Source organism: Lathamus discolor, chromosome 5 (genome assembly GCF_037157495.1).
Source record: "Lathamus discolor isolate bLatDis1 chromosome 5, bLatDis1.hap1, whole genome shotgun sequence".
NCBI classification, from domain to species: Eukaryota; Metazoa; Chordata; class Aves; order Psittaciformes; family Psittacidae; genus Lathamus; species Lathamus discolor.
In genome coordinates this window covers 65,562,563-65,586,112 of record NC_088888.1, presented here as the reverse complement: position 1 = coordinate 65,586,112, position 23,550 = coordinate 65,562,563, and the positions used below count along the sequence as shown (strand labels likewise).

General features: G+C 39.5%; 1 protein-coding gene across 3 annotated transcripts in view; it reads right to left on the bottom strand.

The window, feature by feature from the left end:
- Nucleotides 1-205: 205 nt before the first annotated feature.
- Nucleotides 206-23,550, bottom strand: part of RTN4IP1 (reticulon 4 interacting protein 1) — a 26,198-nt gene continuing 2,853 nt past the window's right edge. For 2 of the 3 annotated variants that reach the window (XM_065681125.1, XM_065681127.1), the window contains exons 3-9: nt 22,836-22,904; nt 22,469-22,593; nt 17,258-17,306; nt 15,584-15,720; nt 13,239-13,422; nt 11,774-11,866; nt 206-339 (exon numbers count right to left, since the gene is read on the bottom strand). In XM_065681125.1, coding sequence (XP_065537197.1) covers nt 223-339; nt 11,774-11,866; nt 13,239-13,422; nt 15,584-15,720; nt 17,258-17,306; nt 22,469-22,593; nt 22,836-22,904 — 774 coding nt within the window. In that variant the 3' untranslated portion in view covers nt 206-222. Of the gene's footprint in view, nt 340-11,773; nt 11,867-12,312; nt 12,405-13,238; nt 13,423-15,583; nt 15,721-17,257; nt 17,307-22,468; nt 22,594-22,835; nt 22,905-23,550 lie in introns of those variants that run through there. The other variant, XM_065681126.1, reaches the window with a different exon arrangement.

The window sequence follows — 23,550 nt, the reverse complement described above, 5'->3', positions numbered from 1 at the left end:
ATGCATGGGACATTAACAATTACCAAAAGCAGAGCATGAAAGAATCAGAGAGGCTTTTCTAAAAGATTTCTTTTTTTTTTTTTTGTTTTTGTTTTTTTTTTAAATTATGCAACCTGTGTGAGCTTTTAAAGAAGAAACAGCTGCTGTATACCAATACATGTTCAAGGGCAACAATTTACCAGTAAAGGACTGACTGCAGGGAGAATAATGATTAGAGATACTTTATTTTTTACTAATTACACTGATCACTGTTTTTCCACGTGCATGTCCTCCTTCCAATTTCTGAAAGGCCTTTGGAACTTCAGAAAAAGAGAAGACTTCATCAATAACTGGCTGAATCTATAGAATAAAGAAAAAATGTCATTACATTAGCAATAGTGTATCACCTTCACATTTGAAAACTATATGAAGAAAGGGGGAAGTTATTTTACTTTATAATGTTCAGGGCAGAAGTTGCTAAATGATGTAGTCACTGGCTTCTACCTTTTTTTCAGGGGTCCTTCTGCATGCACAAGGCTTTCTGCTGCTCTTTTCCCAAGTTTTGAAACATCTCTATTTGTACAGTTGGAGCCCTCAACTGGTACTCTTAATTATAAGGTCACCAGTCAAGGCTCTAAGCCCCTTTAAAAGCTGACAGTGTGGTACAACTTTCTGTTGTCCACTATGATAAACTGAAGAAAAGATCTTTTTTTCTTGTATGTCTCCACTGGTTTTCTTGTTAAACCCACGAATTTTTAGAAGGTCAGCTGTTTCAAAGATACCTATGAATCTAGTGCCTATCTGCATCAGTACATGCCTCAGTACCCATAAAGGACCTGGCCACAGTGAAGTACAAAAAATATTCCACAAACACTTGTTGCTGAATCATTTAGATATACACTTGAAAACCCAGCCACTGTGTGTTCCAGCAGGCATACATCATTAAGCCCAGCTTGCATCGACTGCTATTCTGGCATTAATCTTGTAGAGTAGCCTTCTGGATTGCTTTAGACTCATTTCTAATAATGAAGGTGAAACTAACCTATTCCTTGTCTCAGGTATTAACTAAGGAGCCCAAAACCCTACATTTTCTTTAGACATCATAGGGTACTGACAGAATCAGAAGAAATACCAGCTGCTTCTGAAAAATACTTTGTCACTGCTCTCTTTCTAGTCTCTCAGTCCAGTTCTGAGTCAGCTTTCCAAAGGCTAAAATAAGATGTGTACAAAAGCACCTCCTCACAAAGATCCTACCTATCCTGAAGTTAGTCTCTTACCTTGGACTCCCCTAACACCAGCCCTGTCCGTGTTTTTGCACTGATGAACTGATCCTATTCCTCTTACCAGAGGAAAACAGTAGTAGTAGATGAGTCTACAGCTAGCTCTTGCAGTGATGAAGATCTGAAGCAACAAAGATGCAAAAAGCCCATTTGCTATAACAGAAGAAAATCCTTGCTACTTGAGTCAGTGAAAAAGAAGGTATCTTCATGCTTTTCCTCGCAGCTACTAGCATACATGCTGTCTTGTTGAATACTCTAAAACTGATAACTGCCCTCTCCTGGTAAGGCATGCATCTCACTAAATACATAAAAGAATACAACAGCAATAAAGACACAATTTGTCAGCATGAGAACAGGGCCATTTTTCGAAAGGCTTGCTTAGTTTTACCAGAAGACAAGGGGTATGTATTCAGACATGATGTTTAGAAGGCAAATATACAACACTACCAAGGAAAGGTTTTCATATGCACTTTTTCCAAGCAGCAGCACTGGCCACTTTGCACCCTCCCCAACATCACAACAAATGCGTTGTCCATACTCATGTAGATCCTTTTCTCAACTATTCATACACAGTCCATTACAGAATCACAGAATCACAGAATCCCAAGGGTTGGAAGGGACCTAAAAAGATCATCTAGTCCAACCCCCCTGCAAGAGCAGGGTAACCTACAGTACATCACACAGGAACTTGTCCAGGCGGGCCTTGAATATCTCCAGTGTAGGAGACTCCACAACCCCCCTGGGCAACCTGTTCCAGTGCTCTGTCACTCTTACAGTAAAGAAGTTCTTCCTGATGTTAACGTGGAACTTCCTGTGTTCCAGTTTACACCCATTGCCCCTTGTCCTATCACTGGATATCACTGAAAAAAGCCTAGCTCCATCATCCTGACACCTACCCTTTACATATTTGTAAACATTGATGAGGTCACCCCTCAGTCTCCTCTTTTGCAAGCTAAAGAGACCCAGCTCCCTCAGCCTCTCCTCATAAGGGAGATGTTCCACTCCCCTAATCATCCTTGTGGCTCTGCGCTGGACTCCTTCAAGCAATTCCCTGTCCTTCTTGAACAGAGGGGCCCAGAACTGGACGCAATATTCCAGATGCGGCCTCACCAAGGCTGAGTAGAGGGGGAGGAGAACCTCTCTTGACCTACTAACCACTCCCTTTCTAATGCACCCTAAGATGCCATTTGCCTTCTTGGCCACAAGAGCACATTGCTGGCTCATGGTCATCCTCCTATCCACCAGGACCCCCAGGTCCCTTTCCCCTTCACTACTTTCCAGCAGGTCAACCCCCAACCTGTACTGGTACATGGGGTTGTTCTTCCCCAGATGCAAGACTCTACACTTGCCCTTGTTAAATTTCATCAAGTTTCTCCCCGCCCAACTCTCCAGCCTGTCCAGGTCTCGCTGAATGGCAGCACAGTCCTCTGGTGTGTCAGCCACTCCTCCCAGTTTTGTGTCATCAGCAAACTTGCTGAGGGTGCACTCAGTTCCCTCATCCAGGTCATTGATGAAAATATTAAACAGCACCGGTCCCAGCACCGACCCCTGGGGAACTCCACTAGTCACAGACCTCCAGCTAGATTCTGCGCCATTGACCACAACTCTCTGCCTTCTTCCTCTCAACCAGTTCTCGATCCACCTCACTACTTGATCGTCAAGCCCACACTTCCTCAGCTTATCTATGAGGATGCTGTGGGAGACAGTATCAAATGCCTTACTGAAATCAAGAAAAACTACATCTACCGCTCTACCATCATCCCTCCACCTAGTCACTTCCTCATAGAAGGCTATAAGGTTCATTGCACTAAAATAAATACTGGGTTTGCTTATATGATAACAGTAATCCAAGACATCAATAATCTACCTATTACATTGCAGTATAGCCTAATCTTGTTACTAGATTTTCCTCTTTATTTTCTCAAGGCAAGCTTAGCAGTAATGTGAAGATTTTTGTGCCAGAGAAGTAGGAATGAGTGAACCCCCCAAAGTCAGAATTAGCAGCCAAATCACTATGACAGCAACTGTGCAAATACATTCACTAAGTGCCTCAAATCTGTCATGCTGCATGGTACAAGGCTGGGTCCTTTTTTCCCTTTGTTCTGCCAGGACAATGGCTGTAGACAAACCTCAAGCAAAGGTAATAATAACACAGCAAAGAAGGCACAAATATAGTAACACTTTCTGCTGCTCAACTGGGAATGAAATGTGGGGCATGAATGATCAAAACAAAATCATGTTTGGTCAGCATCCAGCAAAGAACAAAAATGTCATCTCGGGTATCCACAAGGTCAGGGATGTGGACCTAGAGCAGCAAAACCACTGAGACGATGGCTTTGGGTACACTGAGCACATGAGTAAACCGCAGCCGATGTGACTATCAGCAAGAGGAACATGCCGCTGATCAGTAGACTTTGGAAGAGCAACGCTTGCTTTCATAGCAGGAGTTTGGCAAAAAACCCCACAACTCAGTAACCTTGTTGAGCCAAGTACAAGTGCAGCACTTGTACAAGTACTTACTGTTAATGGCAGTTACACACAAAGCTGTGCTTCAGTTGAGAAAAAAACTATACACTCACCTGCTGGAGTATGGACACAAATGACTCTCACAGGGCAGGAGGCCAGGAAGAGGGGAAAAGTACTTGGGGAAGAAAGCATTGCAGCAGCACAAGGGATGTGAATACAGAGAATTCCAGAGAAAGGCAGGAGTTCATTTCAGACATGTGCAGCAAGTAAGAAAAAATTAACAAGACACTTCAGTGTTCTGGCACCTGCACTCATTTATTGTAGGTTGCAGCTTGTAACCCTGACAAAACAGGGTATGTTATGTCCTCAGCCTATCAGGTAAAGTTCAAACCATCACATTTGAAAAGCGGTGACACAGGGGTTCCGAGGAACCCTAAACTCAACCTCACAGTGCAAAACACCATGTGTATCGCACTCACTCAAAGCCCATCTGCTACATTGATGTAACTCCTAGCTCCATTTAAACGCTGGCTTTAGGCAGTGCTATAGAGACATGAATACTAAATTGATGATCCCGACAATCTAGAGCATTAAACATTTTATCTGGCTGGCTGGTCAGTCCCATTGTCTGAATAGGCCTGAAAGGGCTGACCATGTTGCAGCACAGTGATTCACTCAGCCTTTACCATAATCCACTGACTAAGATAAAATTTCTTCCTGTGAACAGACAAATAAGTAAGGGAACGTCTGCTGTTGCTGAATGTGTGATAATAAATGGAGATTAACTGGATAATAAAAACACTGCCTATTTACAGCCACGCATCAGTTCCTTGCCAGAGGACACCTATTTGTTCAGAGAAAAGGGATTAAACTAAAGTCTGGGAGAGAAAGGATTACACACAGCCGCATTGAAATGTTTATCTGAAAACAGATTGGGCCTGAAAGGTACTTTCTTCCTCTTCATTCTCTCCGATGCAGGGCACAGTATAGAAATGAATCTCAGGTCTCCTGAAATAAACTCATGTGTTTGGAAAAAATAAAAAGAGTAATCGCTGATGCTGATTAAGGCTATCCTACACACAGCACAGAAGTGGCACCCCGGTCAACCCAGCTCTGAATGCAGCATGCAGTGAACAGGCACAGGCAGGAATTGACTGGTCAGCAGAAACACACTCCTCCTAACGGCAAATTCAAGCCCACCCTTTCAGGTCCCCACTTCTGTGGTAGCAAGGACAGTCTGAATTTTTCAGGAGGGACAAGCTATGAAACATAACGGGAATGAAGACAGCTTTGATCCGCGTATTAGCACAAGCTGCTGCAGTGGGTGTGAACCTGCTTCCTGCCGCTGGAGGGAGAGCTACAGCCTTGAAATCTCGGCAGAGAGACGAACCGAGCCTCAGAGGCCCTCAGAGCAAGCCTAGTTGAGAGCAGACAAAAAGTCCCCTCATTCCAAGGGCAATGACAGTGCATTGGCTCTCCCCCCGGTTTGTAAAGGATGGCCCTGTCAAAACAGCAGGGCAGCCTTGCTTTGCAGAGCACCTCCCTCATTGCTGCTGCCTCCCAGCACATACAGCCTCCTCATGCCTTGGTAAGTCGCATATTTGTGCACAAGCATTGGAAAAGACATTCGTGTATTTACAGAACATGAGCTGTGATGTGCTCCACCAGACATCAAAATCCTCTTGAGGGCTTGCCCTAACAGAAAGACCCACTTGCCATTTTGACTAGCTGAATTAAAAGGATAAAGGCTGTCTTCCTCAGGAAACTGCCACCTTGCCCAAATGTGGTATATGAAACACAAAAGCACAGCTTGATACTCTCCTATGGCCTTCAGTAAGTCTCCCTTCAATGTCAACAAGAGACCTGAACAGAAATCATTACAGAGAACAGTCCCTGTCCTGTAACTAAACATTTAGTTACCTGTTCAGTGCTTTACTGTCATCTCATGGAGAAAAGGCTGGTTTGGGACACTGCTGTTTCTAACATCTCTTCAACTGAGCATCTCTTCCTCAGCTGTACTCAAGTTCCATGTTCTCTGGGTCTTAATTCCACCCCTTTCTTCATTCTTCCTTCACCTTAAATCTATGCTGAGCTTCATACTGCTTGCCAGTATTAGATTCTAGGGCCAAACCTCACTGAAGACAAAGATTAGAAATTGTCACCTTCTGGAATATCTAGCTCTGGTCATGTGTTGTGGGTAGCTTTTCAGCTATACAGTACTATGGTTTTTATTAGCTTACATTTCAGAAAATACATACTTTCATCCAAGAGCACATATCAGGTACATGAGATCTCTGTCCCAAATGCCTGAACAGAAGTAAAAATGAGCCAATGATCCAGTCTCACACACCTGTAAGAAGAACGGTGGTGCAGTGGTTCAGGCACAGGAACAGAAGGCATGTGTCCTGGGGTCTCCTCCCACAGTCATCTTACCAACAACTGTATTGACTTTTTCAGCCAAGGTACCTTCTTTCATATCCAGCCTCTACCAGCAGCCCACAGGGACTCACAGTATCATCAACAATTATTAAAATGCTAGAAGATAAATCCCAGTTAAGCAGACTATCAGGGTATGGCTCTGAACATAGAAAAGGCTTTAAAAAAATCTAGTTCATTGGCTCTGGCAGAACAGCTTCTACAGAACATAATTAAGAGCAGGAAGAAACTGGAACAAGCCCAGAATTGTAGTGTGTGTCAGCCTAGCCCAAGCTTAAATCAGTAGAAATGAGGAAGATCCTGGGTTTAGTTACCTACTGAACCATGCTGAAGAACTATTAACTAAAGGAAAGAACAACTCTCACTTCTGGAATCCCCTAGCACTCAAATTCATGGTAGTTGTCCTGATACTTATGCTGGCAATAAAAGCCATCTGGGGCAATGCTATCATGTAACAACAAATTTTAGTGGTTATGTGTATGTATATATATATATATGAGAGTATACATCTTTATATATGAAAGCATATATTATACATATTATACATACTATATACTATGTGTTATACAGTGTATATATTAGAAGAATAGTCCTGCATGATCTGCATCTCTCCAGATCTCAGCAAATTAAACTCACAACAGACAAGACCTCACATTTCACCACTGTCCTGGATGTAATTCCCTCCTACATCAGGGGACTAGAGCTCAGAACACTGGCTCTGACCTTCTATAGAATATGCAATTACATGAGGCTAAAGCAACACATTTGATTAAATATCTGGTATATGGTGATTTTTTTCCAGACTTCATTGTGGTTTATGTGAATTTACATATCCAAACCCTAGCTCCCCACAGAATGCAAAATTTCCATTAGTCTTCTTCAGGCATTTTGTGATGTAATCACACAGCACCCTCATGAAGAACACGAGCAAGCTCCCATGTCCTGAAGGAATAGGAACAGATGTGTTTTAATGAAAATCACAGTGGGGTTTTTTGGTGGTCATGACAAAATGCAGAGAAGAGAAGTGACTTTTGGAAGAGAAAGAACTGAACAGCTTTTTGCAACCTCTCCTTGATCAACATCTCTGAGGACCAGCCAACCAACCTGGCAAGCAGAAGCTACAAGAAGCCACGAGAAAACACAAAACTAGAAAGAAAAAGGAAAAAAAAAAAAGAGAAAAAGAAAAAGAATGAGACAGAAAAAAAAGAGAAAAGAAAAAAGAGAAAAAGAAAAAAAAGAAAAAGAGAAGGAAGACGGGGAGAGAGAAGGAGAGGAAAAGAAAAAAGAGAAAGAGAAAGAAAAAGAAAAAGGAAAAAGAAAGAAAAAGAGAAAAAGAGAAAGAGAAGAGAAAGAGACAGAGAGGAGAAAGAGAAGGAGAAAGAGAAAGAAAAATGAAAAGAGAAAGAAAAAGAAAGAAAAAAGAAAAAGAAAAAGAGAGAAAGAAAAAGAGAAAATGAAAAAAATGCAAGCTTTTCAATTTAGCAAAGACAGTTGTCAGAATAAATGTGAATGACTGAAGAGGAGAGCTGTGGAGAAGGAGCGATCTCTAGTCAGCATGGACATTTAATTACAGACCTGCGATGCTAGTGTCCTTCCTTAGACGGGGAGAGTGAAGGAGGCACTACCCAAGGTAATGTCAAACTGGATGGTTGTATCCATGTTACTTATTTCCTCTAGAAATAAAGACTAGCAATACAAAACAATTCCACAGGGCATCTCAGAGCAAACTACCAAAGATGGATAAAGGGCACTAGCCCTCATTAGTAGACAGAAATATTATGGTAGCAAAAGATTATGTGATTCAGACACAGGAAGACAGCAGCAGGGCCAGAGAGCACTCAGCATCCTGCCCTCCAAACCACAACAGCAGGTGCGAAGTCCAAAGCATCTAATGTCTTCAGCAAAATGTATAATCAATACTAGACACAAATTACATTAATACAGGCATGCCATAGTTTTTCTTATATATGCCTGTGCTGTAACATTGATCTAGAAAGCAAACAACACAGAGTATGATCTATTCATGTCATAATCAGAAACTACTTGTTCTTCTGCAAAATCAGCTTTCACCCATCAGCCCATTCGATACAACTCTGAAGGAAAGAGCATTAAGCCACCAGAAATACTGAACACACACACACACACACACACACACGTCTGCACTGCATTTAAATGACACTGAATTTAAATGGAACTTACAAATTTCTGTAGGGCTCCACGTTAACCCACATCCTACCTTAGTCCAGCAGGAACATACAACATACTCAGTCATTCCTCTTATGACACTAAGGAGTCTTTTGAGCCTGCTTTCCTGCATCAGGCTTTATAAAAGGCAAAGTAAGTGCTCAAACTTTGTAGAGGCTTTCTACAAACTTATGTAGTTACACACATTTGGCATATTTTCACCAAGTACTAAAGCACACGTCCTCAGAGAGAAGGAAAAAGTTAAGCAAGCAGCAAAACCAAAGGCTGTCAATGTTAAATTCACAACACTGACCACAAATACCTCAAACTAACTCCTAGCAAGCCTTTCAGCGACAATGCTGGCAGCAGAGACCAGTGATGATGCTCCAGCAAATGGTTTGCCAGCAGATCTGTGTCCTGAACTAAAGGCTTGATTTATTCCAGCTGTCTTTGGATGAGAACCTTTTAATTCACCAGGAACATTCTGCCATGGAAAGAGATCCCCAGCTTCTGACATGCGCTTTATCAATTCGTTTGGTGAGGCCCACGTTAAGCCAGTCCTTACTGGCTCATAATTAACTGGCAGAGTTCATTCCACAACAGGGACTTCCCAGCAGCTTAAAAAGTAGCCAGTATCTCTAAAATCTGACAAGGAAATACGTGATTTTCTCCGTGCCCACTACTGCTTGCAGCAGCCTCCCAGCCCCTCAGTCTCACAATAGCCTCTTTGAAGGACATCTAGCTGCAAGGCAGAGAAAACAGCTCATAAACTGAAAATGGTTTTACAATCCCCAGAACTGAGCTGATGTGCAGGTAAATTACCAAAGGAGAATTACTCTCCTTCCTTGCACTACCAGCTCATCAAATCCCCTCCTTCTCCTTACCATTAAAAAAGGCTGTTAAAAAGAACTTCTCCTCGTACCTGACATTTTGCAAATCTCTATTTCTTGCTGCAGAGCTCATCTGCAAAAATCAGATCTTTAAACAAAATCCCCTTTTTGCTTGTTATTTATCCACTGAAAGACTGAGAATCCCTTTGCTTTCACAAAGGAAGACAATGAACTCATCAGAACTAAAAATCTGTATTGGTGAAAAAGAACTAAAATAAAGAACACTTGTCAAATCAGTATGATCTGTAACAGCTTTGGGGATACGCTCTTCAAGGCTTCACTTACTGTAACATCACCTCTTTAAACCATCATCTCCTTTTAATTTCCTTCATTTAAATCCCCCCTCACGATTTATACTTTCCTGAAAAAGGCCTCTAATTTTCAGGAGTTCTGCAATTGCTCTCCTCTTCACACAATCTCAAAATTTAGATGTCTGTAGCAGAAAAGGCGATTCACTGAAATTTAAAAGTAACTACAGCTGTATTACTCAAAACTGTATTCAATCAAAACGAAGATGTTCAACTAAATGAACTCACTTTACTGGCTTCCCCAAGTCATCTTGCTACACTTTGCTTTGTGGGTTTTTTTCAGTTCTCATTTTTTCCTCATTTATTCCCACTTATTTCCACTTAGTTATGGGAAATGACGGTATGATTCCTCCAGTAATTCTCTCCTGCCTTTCTTCCAAGCACCTAATCTTCTGAATGGATCATCTGTGCATTTCAGAGAACACTTGTTTCTAGACAATAAAGGTCACAGTCTTATTAACATCTATCTAAATGGAACATATCTGGGTCTTACAAAATACAACAGCACAGGTGTTTGCAACATTTTACAAAATAGAGTAAAAGGCTGCTAGAATGATTATGCAGATGAACAGTCTGGCACTATGACCTGTTTTTGCTTTGGAGAATAAAAGACCAAGCAAGTATCTTTGTCCTCACTATCATCTTACAAGAAAAAGTACATTAGGACATTCATACATGTATGGCATACATTTTAAATGGCATTACAATTCACCTGTCCAGATTATCAGGCAGAGAATGAGGATTAAGCCCTATCTCTATTGCATAAACAGGTGTTTCCCAAGAGGCTTTCATTGGTATATTCTGCATTTGTTTTGCATACAAGGTAGGAGCACAAAACAAGGTAGGAACACAAAACAAGTTGTGACTGGTTAAAAATCAGGACAAACGGTAAGAACAAAGACAAGGGCATTTCTGTTTCTTAGACAATTACAATTCACTAGTGTGATTGTATGCAATCACACAGTGAGTAGCATCCTCTAGGATCTTTCTTGATCATGGGATAATGCCTACAGCACTGGACATACGCGGAGTGGTGCAAAGCTGTAGCCAGGGACACACTCCACCACAGCTTATTTACTGCTGCAGCCTCTATTTATGAGTAGTTAACATTTTAGGAAACACACACTTTCCACTGGTTGTGTCAGCAGCACACTGCTCATGACAGAGAAACAGGAGTGGATGAATTCACAAGCTTTTTATTCTGATCACCAGCACTGAGGTGGCAAATGAAAGCAATCAGGCCTTAAGTACAATAATAATTCATTTACTCATCTTAACACTCTGGAACATACTGCATAGCAGAAAAGGAGATCAACACTCATTGACGGATCTAGATTTTACTAATATGCACAGATTTTGAGCACAAGATGGTCTGACAATTCATGCACTGGAATTACCAAGTCATGGCAGATTCTGCTCCTTCTTCTGCTTAGGTACCACATAAAAAGATTAACAAGTTGCCCATATTCTCCACTCCCAGAATTTTGGCAACATGAGGACATTGCCAGGACCTGCAGCACCACACAGGCCAATAAACAGGCAATCAACTGCTCACTCTCACACGTATTTTGTAACAATAAACCTGAAATGATCATAAAAATAGTAATCCATCTGCCACTTCATGCCTTTCCCACAAGCCCACTAAAAGATGCCCCAAAATCTTACGAATGCTCATGAAACTCCAAGTCACTGTGCTGAATTAGCACAAACATTATACTCTGAAGCACTGAAATAATGAAACACAAAATTCTTGTCACCAATCTGCCAATGCAGATTGTCTAAGACCTGCAATAACCTGAATATTTTAGTACTGTGCGCATTATAAGCCAGACTGCCAATCACCCAGGCTAAGCAATTTTGTGTATGCAGATACACACAGTCATGTTCATTCTGACTAAATGAACCAAATGAGGCCTCTTAAAACATACCGTTTTCAACACCAGAGTTCATTCTAAATGACTGGGAAAAATAAACAATCATTGGGCACTTTTTCCTCACAACTTAGTAAGCTTTGTGTTTTTAAAAACAGATATGGTGGAGAGGGAGAAGGCAGAAGAGTTTTAAGGATTATTAACTCCTAAATTCCATGCAAATTCAGAAGTTAGATACTGCAGCAAGTAAATTCTTAACTAGTTTTCTTCACTGTGACTGTAATCATGAGCTACAGCATTTTTCAGACAAAGCAGCACCTCTTTCAGCACAAATACCCAAATAACCATTACAAACATACCTTTCCAGAGTCAACTAGTTCTGCAATTTCATCCAGACTTGGGCCACTTGCCATAAAAAATGCCCACCGATAATGGACTCCTTTTAAGAGATGCTGCAAGAAGGATCACAAGTATATTAAAAAATTATGAGAGAAAACTGAAATGGGAACTGAAACAAATGACAGGAGATCTAGAGAAGTAACTTAAGGAAAAGACACGGAAATGATACACTAGCATCTGAAAAAATGACACCTAAGCATGTGGATTAAATGTACAGACAGGGATGCTGGATTACCACAATAGGATCAGGGTGAAGTTTGTGTTCAATTGCACAGGTCAGCTAGTTGAGAAAAACAACCACCATGTCTCTGCAGCTAGTAAAAACATTGTTTGTTATGTAAGAAAGAAATGGTGCTATATATTTATACACTTTCACAAAGGGGGTGAAAGAAACCCAGCAATGTGACATTCAGAACCTTACACCTCAGTGTCAGCAATTAAACTTTCCACCATCACATCTGCCAAAGTCCTCCCCATCCAATGACATATGGCAGCTCACATGAAAAGTATTTTGGGAAGATCTCACAAGCACAAGTGAAGAGCACCTCCTCTGAGTAAGTCATTATAGGAATAAAAGCCATCAGCCATCATCTGCCAAAGAGAGATGACTTTTAATACGTGGCATACAATGCTCCCCACCAAGGAAACATACACTCTGAGAAATATTACATTATCTATGATTTCTTTCCAGCCTTCTCATTTTGTTTTTGAGCCTGCCTTTGAAAGTACTTGCGCAGGACTTAGAATCTCATTCAACCATGGCATCACAGGAATACCATAGCAACTGCTTGAAATGCATTCATTTGGAGAGCAAGTACACATGTTGAGAGAAGAAAGACAAAAGTTCTAAGAAGCCTCACTGATCTGGCCACTGGCAGAATGTTTTAAGATCCACTTATGAAAACCAGAAAAAAAATCAGTATCACCATCCAGACACATGAACATGAAAGGGATGAAAGACTTTCTAGCCACCCTCAACCACTTTTATTACTCTCTGGTGCTGGAATAGGATGAAGAGAACCAGTCATGGAAAAATGTTTTGAGAGAAAGCCTGAGCAGCCTAAAGCAAGTAGCAAAATTACCCACACTACAATGAGGCAGGGATTTGCTCTGTTTACTATGAAACACTAGCTGTCAGCAGGACTCACTAGGGAGCCCATATGGAAAAGGCCACAGTGAAAAAGCACAATAAGGAATCAAAACTTCAAAGCACCCCAAACTACCACATACATCAATCACTACCACCCCTTCTTTTTTTTTTTTTTTTCAGTTCAAGAAAGAAGGAAAGAATAGAAATGCATCTGAAGTCTACTTAATGCTATATGAGGAATATACAACAGATGCCTCTAGAAGAACCACATCACTAGCATCCATGCCGCAAAGGAAGCCACCAGAGTACTACATAAGATTAAATATGTAAGATACCTTTACAGTTTTGGAACCAACAGTGAATCCCGTTTGTAACATGCCATCAGCCACTCCAAGTCTGTCCATATTGATCAGGAAAGGTGTTACTAAGGTAACATATGTTGCTCCTGACCACTTCTTCAGGAGATCTAGAGCCCACTTCTCAGTGGATCCACCAACATTATCTAGGATGAAATCAAATCTGCAGACATGTAAAGAACAGGTTTAAAATCACAATATGGGAAAAATAATTTCATCATAATTAAGCTAATTCATATCAGAAATTTTGCTATAGTTTACATTTTAACATGTCAGCGCAATGAAATAAAATAATCTGCTTTCAAGACAGTGGAAAGAAAGTCCCCAGACTTCAGCCAAATCCAGCTTTATTTACTGTACAATGGGAAACATATTTACAGGGTATTGCCCATTCACTGCATAGCAGACACAACCTATTCAGAGAACTTAAACCTCACTTAAACTCCAAAAAGCAGACTCTTACATGCACAACTACATTCTCTACTTGCTTAAAGCTTAGAGCTCTATCTCCCTCCCACTGAGACTAGTACAGCAGTCCTGAGGTCTGGTCCTAGCATTTAACAATATGGTACATGAATGTAAAAACTAGTCTGCACTCACGCCCTGACTAGTAACATCTCCTGTACGTGCTGTTCTCAAGGGAAAGTCAATTCCAGTGGTCAAAGTTACATAAACAAATTACTAACCCTTACCTCCTCACATCCTTTCTGTGACACAACCCTCAGCTTCACTTCCAAAAGGCTTTTTTGACCTCCTAATTAATTTTGGGGGCATTCTACTTCCACTGCCAGCTCTTTCCTCCCCATCTACCTATCTGACATAAAACCTAACAATGCAATGAGTCTAAAACCTTCCCCCCATGGAATGGGTATATGCAGCCTCTGGCAACAAGCCACAGTTTCAGCCTTCCTTCTCACTTTCCCAGGCATGTGAGCCTGTAAAGGCTGAGTAGGCCAACAGGGAGCTATGCACCTACACTATTAGATGCACACCTCATTCTCATTTTCATTTGTAAATTTCCAGCAATCTCCAAACTGCAAAAGATATTTGCACATACATCTGAGGAACTCACGAGTAAAAGGGAAAAAAAATATGCAAATTAAATAGAAAAGTTCTCATCTCTGGGAAGACAGTTTTCCTGCCTGTCTTCCAAGGATATAATTTCATGTTAAAGTTTAGCCAACCTAACTAACAGTTAGCTGTCATGAGAAATTAAAATAATGAGAACTAATGCTCCAGGAAAAACTAGCTCACTATGGGGTCTGAAGAGCCAGTACAACTGAAAAGGGAAGTAGGAACATCCCTCTCAGTATACCTAACTGATAAGCTTAGCCATATCATAAAACTGCTGTTGATACCTCCTAAAAAGGTCACTTGCTAGAATGGGTTTTCTGTATTTAAGATGTTAAACTGCATAAAGGCAAATTTACCACTGCTTGCAAACTGTGTAGCTGCAGGTCCTGCCCATACAGAAAGAGCTAGTGCCCTCACAGCCGACCTCAATCCTGCTGACAATCAGCTAAAGGGCACATGTCTTCTTAGCAGTTATCAGTAAGATTCTTTCATAGATTGAACAAGTTCTACTTCCCCTCCCAGAAAGTTAACCCAATATAGCTAAAAAGAGCAGCGTAAATACCATATTTAAATACAAGTCACAGTAAGCTAAGTTTAAACAAATGCAAAGATTACAAAAGCAAAAAAAACTTCAGTTCTAGAAAAAACCTCCAAACTACTTTAAACATAACTGCTGTGACAAGATAAGTGTGATTGTTTATCAGAGGCAGCTGTACCCAATGTTACAGAAGAGAAATTACTCCCAGCTGAGTTACAGAGTGGCTAAAGACCCTCAGGCAAGTCACTTAACTGCTTAATGACATAGTTCTTCCCACTAGAAGAGGGAAGGTTACTATTTACTAACCTCACACAGGATTTCTGAGAATTACTTTCATTTGTTCATTTCACTTATTCTTTATAAATGCTCCAAGATCCTGACAAAACTGTTCACAGTCATTGAACAGAGGCATGTGAAAGTGAGCTTGCCTCCACAAGCCCAATTAACTGGCTTAGTCTTACAATGAAATTTGTGCTTGGGATACTCACTTGGCAAACTGTATTCAAAAAGGGGTGGGATGAATTTGCTTTACAAAGTAATGCTTTAGAAATTGGGAAAAAAACCCAAAACACCTCAACAACCAAAACCAAAAAAAACCCCAGTGAAGAATAACAAAAAAGGAGGGAGTTCTGACAGCCTGGAGTCAAGCAATCAAAAGGCAGGTCTAACCGCCAACTCCTTCATCTCAGTATTAAGCAACACAAACACGTACAAGGGTAACGTTTTAAGCTGCTCTTCCAGATTTCCAGATTTGTAATCAATCACATCATCTGCTCCGAGTTTTTTCACCAGTGTGCTGGCATCATGAGAACAAACTGCTGTCACGTGAGCACCCCAGGCCTTCACTAGCTGAAAACAAGCATATAAAAAAAGAAGTCCAAAGTTTAAAATCTAGTGAAACATTGAGAACAACTTTAAAAGATCATTATATAATAAATAATCACCTTTAGCAGGGGGACTGTGTTCTAACACAGCATAATTTGTCACACATCCCACAGACAAACAGTGGTAAGAATTTATCAGTATTTAAGGAGGCTTTGGGGAGGGAGAAGTTGGTGTGGAGGAAGGAGTGTGGTTTTTAATGCCACTTAGAGATATCAGGTCACAGGATAAGTAAAGCTTCAAATAAAATATCAGTTTGCCATCTGAATCTGACAGCTAAATACATACCAAGAAGTACTGTCCAAGTTACCAGTCTACAAAACTGTCACCAGATCAACCACTAAATATTTGTAAGTATTTTAAATTATTTTATGTTCCTACCTATTCATTATTTCATGCATCTACTTCACTGTAAGTAACTTAAATATCAATAATGAGAAAAAGAAGGAAGTCACCTGATTTACCACAGGGATGATATCAGATTATTTTCTACTCCAAAGGCTATAGGAAAATAAAGGATTTTTCTAGTTTTGTAACCTCATTTTCTGCTCACAGTAACTGTTTTTACATTTACTCTGGATTAATGAACATAGTTTACTCAGAATTAATCAGGTAGAAATTGCAACTAGTCAGTGGCTGGTAGGCCTTTCATACTGATCTAATTGAACCACTTTATTTATCATGAATCAGGCATAGCATACCACTAAATATTCTCACGAAAGCCTCTTGAAAACCACTATGTTTATAGTCTAGTAACATGGAACACAGTGATGTCATCACCAAATTTCAGTATTTTTTTCATATTCTCAAGATGTTTCGGCATGATACAATGCCGATTAGAAACAAAATCCCCAAATTAAAGAACAGCATGAAAAGAGGATGCTCCACAATTCATGTATAAATAAAAGAGCATATTGACTCTCTGAAGCTTAGAGCTACCAGAATGAAGACAGACAGAAGGGCAGCAGGGCAAAGACAGTGAGGGAAGGTTCATCTAAGCCACTGAGTTTTACATACACTGCACATAAAAGCCTGGTGCCTCTCATATCATTTGAGCATCTGAAACAGTCATGGTAGATGATACATTCTCAATCAATTTTTCTACTTGTACACCAAGTTCTTTTCATATTACGGAGCAGAGCTGACTGAAAGATAACAAAAACAGGCCACCTATTTCACGTTACACCAATTAAGAGATTTCCTGCACTCAAACTGTGAAATGCGATCTTTCACGACCTACTCCAACACACAACGATACTCACCACTCCTGTCTTTGAAAGTCCCTGCTCCCTATTCTAAACCAACACAGTGTAACACGGAAGGCAAATGAATCTGAAAATATTACACTTCTGGCAGTATCAATCAGACCAATCAGATCGATCAGACAGATCGACTGCACTGGCTTGCAATTTCACTATTCCTTTCCTCAGTTCCCTTCTGTTCATTCTTTTTGTTAATACTGAATAGTTTGAAGACGCACCCTGGGCATGCTGGTTTATATTACCTGTACAGCAAATGTACCAACTCCTCCTGAAGCTCCTAATATTAATACTCTGTAAGAGAAAATTAAAATATATTAAATAGTTTTTTAAATAAACTATTATAACAATGTATTCTAATGCTTCTTACACATCTCTGACATCAAATTATTTTAAGCAGAAGACTGTATTTGTTACTCAGTGTTACTTAGTGGTTAACTCTTCAGATGGTGAATAATGTGACTTAACATTATTCACTACCTGTTTCCTGTGCCAAGAGCATTATCTCAGCACAGCCAATGAGACTTTCTCAGATGTACCTTCCACTAAACCCAGGCAGTGGAGCTGTCAGGCAGTAACATTTATCACACAAAAACCCTGTCCTTGTCCTTACTTTCTCAAACAGAATTGCTTAGTTCGGGACAAAATCAGTTAAGAGTCTTTCATTCTCCCAGACTCCACTGTTGTACCTCCTAAAGTGGAAAAAAAAAAAAAAAGGAAAAGAAAAAAAGTAAAAAAAAAAAAAAAAAAATTCAGCATCATTTTATAAAAATTGGCATTATCTAAAGAAAAAGTAGTTTAGTATTACATTGTAGGGAGATTGGGAACTTCAGATTATAGAGAACATAGTTTTCCATATAGTATACTATTTATCTAAACCCCCCAAAATACAATGAAGTAGCCTTGCCATAAACAAATCTAAGTTCTATTAAATTATCTGCCTTTCTCTTCAGTAAAAAAGACAGTAGAATTTTTCTACCGAAAACTGGCACACGGTGAGGATTAGGAGTGTATTACCAAATTATTAGCAAGTGAGAGTTCATTAACTGAACACACTACCCTAAATTTCATGAAAATGAATGCAAGCTCAGTTGTGTGAGAACCTTACAGCTGGCAGCCTAATTTCAGAAATTATGTTCAGAAATTTCATCCAGAAATTTTAATTAAATAATTAAGCTTCACAAAGTGTAAGAAAGACTTGGTGCCAAAGCCAGAAACAGTGCTTGGACTCTGGACCCATTTGCTAATTCTAGGACAAAGGCAGATCCAAAACGAAGATGAAGTCTTGGCATAGGATTAGGGAACATCATGTTTCTCAAGACTTCTGTTTGCCAGAAAAATTCAGTACCTTTGGAAGCTGGTGATGTTCCTGTCTTAAATCTCACTGTGCTGGATGTTGAAAGAAATTGCTTTTTACATTGCAAAACTGTACTATACAATCTGGAGTCTCAGTTTACATAAATTCTTTGAAGTAACCTAACAGACTTGGCTTTGGTCACAGCATCCATTTTAAAACGCTTCCTTTTTTGTAACTGATCAGATTCCGTTCCTGCCTATTTCACTGATCCAAGCTGCAAAATCCAGATAAAGAATATGAAACCACAATGCCTGCAGCTTTTAAATCTGCCAAAATGTACTTATCCTCAGAACCATGCTTCCAATGACAGATGCCTGAAGCAACATTCACATTTAGATTTTATTATACTTGAAAAGGCTCAGGGATGTTACACTCAAGATACTGGGTTAAGCCCATCTTCATCCTCACAAAGGACAGTCACAATAAAACCCTTCCAAAAAAAAATCCAAACTTGTCAAACTGCCTTTCCAATTTTATTCCCTGCTGAAAGCGCGTTTCTTGCACTACAAATTCTGGAGAAAGATGTAATTTAAAAATGGACATCTGGCTCGAGAATTCAGGGAATATTTTCAGTTTTGGGGAACTACTTGGCTTGGATTTTTTTGTCTGTTTTTGTTTGTTTGTTTTTGTTTTGTTTTGTTTTCCAGTTCAGTAGAAGTCCTTGAGGTTCTTCATACTTTCCAGATGTGGTTTGTTCCTATGTTATGTGGGCTATTTTCTACCAAACCTTCAAATTATTAAAGCTTTCTCCATACACTGTGACTTCAAGAAACTCTTTGCTTCAGAGACCAACTACGTCTGCACAGGATATCCATGTGCCGCAGCTCAACCACTCAGCATTTATACAGCACTGAGGACAGCAAGACACATTGTTTGGCAGAACACAAGGAAGTGGGGAAGCATTTGAAGGGTCAGGACCTGTCAGGATGGTAATAAAGGAATACAGATGGTGGAAAGTGCCAAAGCAGGCACAGTATTGTTTGTATTGCCTCAGGAAAATACAGCCAGAAGAAAACATACCAGAGAAACTACCTGTTTGTCAGCTCAGGAATAAACATATATATAAACACGTGCACAAGGAACAAACTAACAAATTATTTGACCTGAAGAGAGGTCCAAGAGAACCTATTCTCTCAAAAGAACAAAACAAATGTTCATACTCCACGCTTTACTCCCTTCTGACAAAGGCACATAATTCAAGACAGTATTCACCAAGCCCTATATAAGGCTTTAGTAGTTCAAATGGTCAGAGAGTCAGCAGATCTCTCCAGATGAGCATACCATAGGAGCTTAGACCTTCTCCTTGGGCACCTCTTGGAATTATGGTATGGTCAGGAACTCGAATCAGAGAGCCAGGACCTGTTTCAGCTGCGTGTGTCCCCGCAAAAGACAGGAGGTGGGGAGTAGGTGTACAGATCAAGGACTAACATTTTCTCCAGACTATAAACAACTAGAAATTTTCAGCGACTCAGCTATACACCAATGCACTGTATTTCTTGAGTATTTCAATTTTATATATGTATATATAACTAAATTTTATTTGATTATGCCAATAAAATCCCTAAGAGATTAATTCCTGTACCAAGGAGCATTCACTCTATCAAGAAGTTTTGCAACCTCATTCACTTTGTGCTTCTCAACAGATAAAATTATGAAATAATACAGAATCTGAAAAGAATATTTTCTCGGAGTTTCATTCAAATTTTCACTGAAACAATATAAACCAGGAGTGTACGTTTAATAACTTACAGCAACAGAATCCAGCGTCTCTGCCCAGCATACTTAAAACGCATAAAATAATAACACTTTATTTAATATAAAAGCCTCTACTTACTATTAATGTAAATGTTTTCAAGAATTTCCCAAATTGTCAGGTTTGTTTTTATCGTGCTTTTTCTGAATACAGCAAGCAAGATACTTCACACTGCTGTTGAACAAACATATCACCTTTCTACTGAAACAGGACACTGGCATGTACCAGAAGGTCTCCAGGTATTATCCAGAGAACTTCAAAACAGCAGAGTCATTCAGAACATTTTGGATAACAAGAACATTCACTTTTAGCTTGTGCAAGAATATTGACATAAATTACAGTGGTCCTGGATAGAAATTACGGAGAAACAACTAGGGTCATAGTGAAGCAGGAGACAGCACAAACACTGCGAGCACGCTTCAGGTAACTTGTAAAAACGAAGTCTGTGAAAGTGTGTGCAGATGCAGCAGATACTCCTGACAGATCAGCATGCTGGACTATTAGCAAGTATTTCTGGTTAGCCAACCCTTGCACCTTAAAGAGGCAAAGAAAACAATACACACCAACAGAAAAATCTTGCTCTAAGATGTCTTAACACTGCAATAAAGTACCAGTGAAGTAGCTTTCATCAAGGAATACAACTGCTCTTTCAAAGTTAAGACACACTGTTGTGTGTGTACATACACACATACATAGCTATTTACATACACCTACAGGAAACAAAAAGACCAAGGTAAAATCACATATATAGGTAACTTCTTGCCAAACATGTTAAATTATTTCAAGAAATTAAGATGTAAATTCTTGTCTTTTGAAATTACTGTCTTGAGAGAGTAAAGTTCATGGAATGTACTTTCGCATAGGCCTTTAAATTAATTTTATATATTTTCCTACAATATATTTTTCAGGGAAAAAAGCTACCATCATTTAAGTAATTTTCTGCTGTTTTTACAATTCAAGATGACTAGATGGGAAACATAATTTTTTAAGTACATTAAAATGTTTTTTGCTGACAGAGAAATTAAATATTGGGAACACAAAAGTAAATATCAAATGTAAAGACACTATATAATGCAGCTTGAATTTCACTTTTAACTGTAAACACTTACCTGAAGATTAGAAAGATACTTTAAACAAGGCTAGCCTACCAATATATCTTTAGGTTAATTCTATTTATATGTGAAAGTTAAGATTAAAAAGAAGAAGTCTAAATACCAAAGAATGAAATGGAATGCAACATAACTAGAATTTTGTCACTAGCTGGAAGTTAATTTCAGTGATGTCTCTTTGAAATTGCTTTAAATTTTGCAATTTCATTTTCTCAAAGCATTATTTATCTTCAGAACAGTCATCTGATATTTTCATGATGAAATTTACCATGACATACAACTACTCAATCTATTATCTTCTAAAGATTCAGGTGAAGAATTTCAGTAAATCTAGTGTCCTTTAGAACATATTGCATTACAAGTGAAGACCCAAGATAAGAGGTCAGGCATCTAGACTCCTACTGCCCAGTAATTACTCTATGACCTAAATTTTTGGTGCAACATAGTAATTTTTTTTCCCCGATTTTGGTATTTTTAGTTTTGCCCTTCTTTCCATTCTGAACATTTTGCTATCTGTTTACACAAACATCCAAAGGCCAAACAAATCACAAATTTCAACTGTCAGGAGAAAAATGGTACCTGATCTAATCATTCAATGCATTTTTTGTCTTCTGTCCTCCATCTGCTAATGTCTGACCAGAGCCTGATAAACAAAGCCCATTTTTCTGTTTGATTTGGCTGCTTATCTTTCACGTTTTCCTCTTCTGCATTCCTGACCTCATTTAAGTTCTGGCCTACAGCCCAAATGAGACCCAGTCACCTGCTCATTTCTTCCTGAAAAGCTGGAAAACCAGTCTGCTCCAAATGGCCCACACATGCAGGAACTGAGAGAACCACACCTCTGTGCTTGAGAGGTTTTGTGAGTTGCCAAAGTAACTCAGAGAAGATACTGCATTTGGTAGCTGTCCTAGCAGGCAGAAAGGCAAAGTCCCTATAAATTCCTAAAGATACCACTCTTAAATTCTCTGTACATTAGATACGCATTGAACTACCTCTATATAGAGGAAACAAGCAGCAAGTGAGGAGGTACACTTCAGTTAGGGTCCTCATCTGAGTCTCCCTCTGAAAGACATCTCTGTCAGCAGTGTGTAGATTCAAGCTAACATCTTCAGCCAGCTGGGCTTTGTGAACATCATGGTCTAAGAGTCTTCTTCATTGCTGGACAGACATGTCTTAGAAGCAGCTAATCGGTATAAAAACGAACCATAAAGTTTTAGCATCAGAACTACCTACTCACCTTTTCCCACTGCAATTACTTTGGTTCAGTCCTCCAACCTGGTTAACAGCAGACCACGCTGTGAGACCTACGTATGGTAAGGAGGCAGCTTCTATGTGACTGAGACACTTTGGCTTAAAAGACACCTGGAATAAAATCAATCATATGTAAGTCACACAGCAGATCCTACTTAATAATGAAATATTTAAATAAGCTTTACCAAGTTGCAGATTTTGTATTCCACATTTTCAACTATCTTTGTAACTAGCTGGAATCTAAACCAAGCCAAGCACTAAGAAATAAACAGTTACTCAGACATTGATGAAAAAAAATGCCAGTCCTTACAACATTGTTTTTTTGTCTATTAGCCACATTTTTGAACGTTTACCTCGTTTCCACTAGCAACCACAAACTCTGACAGTGTGCCCTGTTTCCATGGAGGAATTGCTGCCCACACCTAAAACCAAACAGAAAACAGCTATCAGGTTGTGTGGACTTCGCACATGATTGTACCTACAGATAAGCTTTCTTCATTGAAGAAATTGTTTTGGTTTTTTTTTTCCAATTTGCAGAATGTCCTCACTATTGCTTAGCAGAAACCAGTTTTAGCTTACTCTCCCCAAAACAAAAAACCATTACAAGACTGACTAAATGAACGACTATAGAGGTATGTGAATAAATTTTACCACACTGTGTATAAGACACAATTTTTTCAAACCCCCCAAACTACTTCCATGCCAGGAAAGCCCATATTGGAGGGGATGGGGTACAGGGTGGGGTAGGCAAGGTGTGCACGTGTGTGTGTAATCAGAAATTGCTATACTAAACGTGGTAAGATGTGAAAGCAACTGCTGATGGTGAAAGAAAACAGTATCAGTACTTATGGGGGGCCTCAGAAAGTGCTTCTTGCATTATGCCAGAGTTCCTACCCTAAGTAACTTACAAAAAAAATCACAGAAATTAATCCCCTCCTGCATCCTGTTATAATTCTATCTTCAGTCAAAAATGAGGAAGAACCATGAGTGTACACAAATAAATTCCTCTCTTGCTACCACTGAAATAGACAAAAAAAAAAAAAAAAAACAACAAAAACAGAAGGTAAA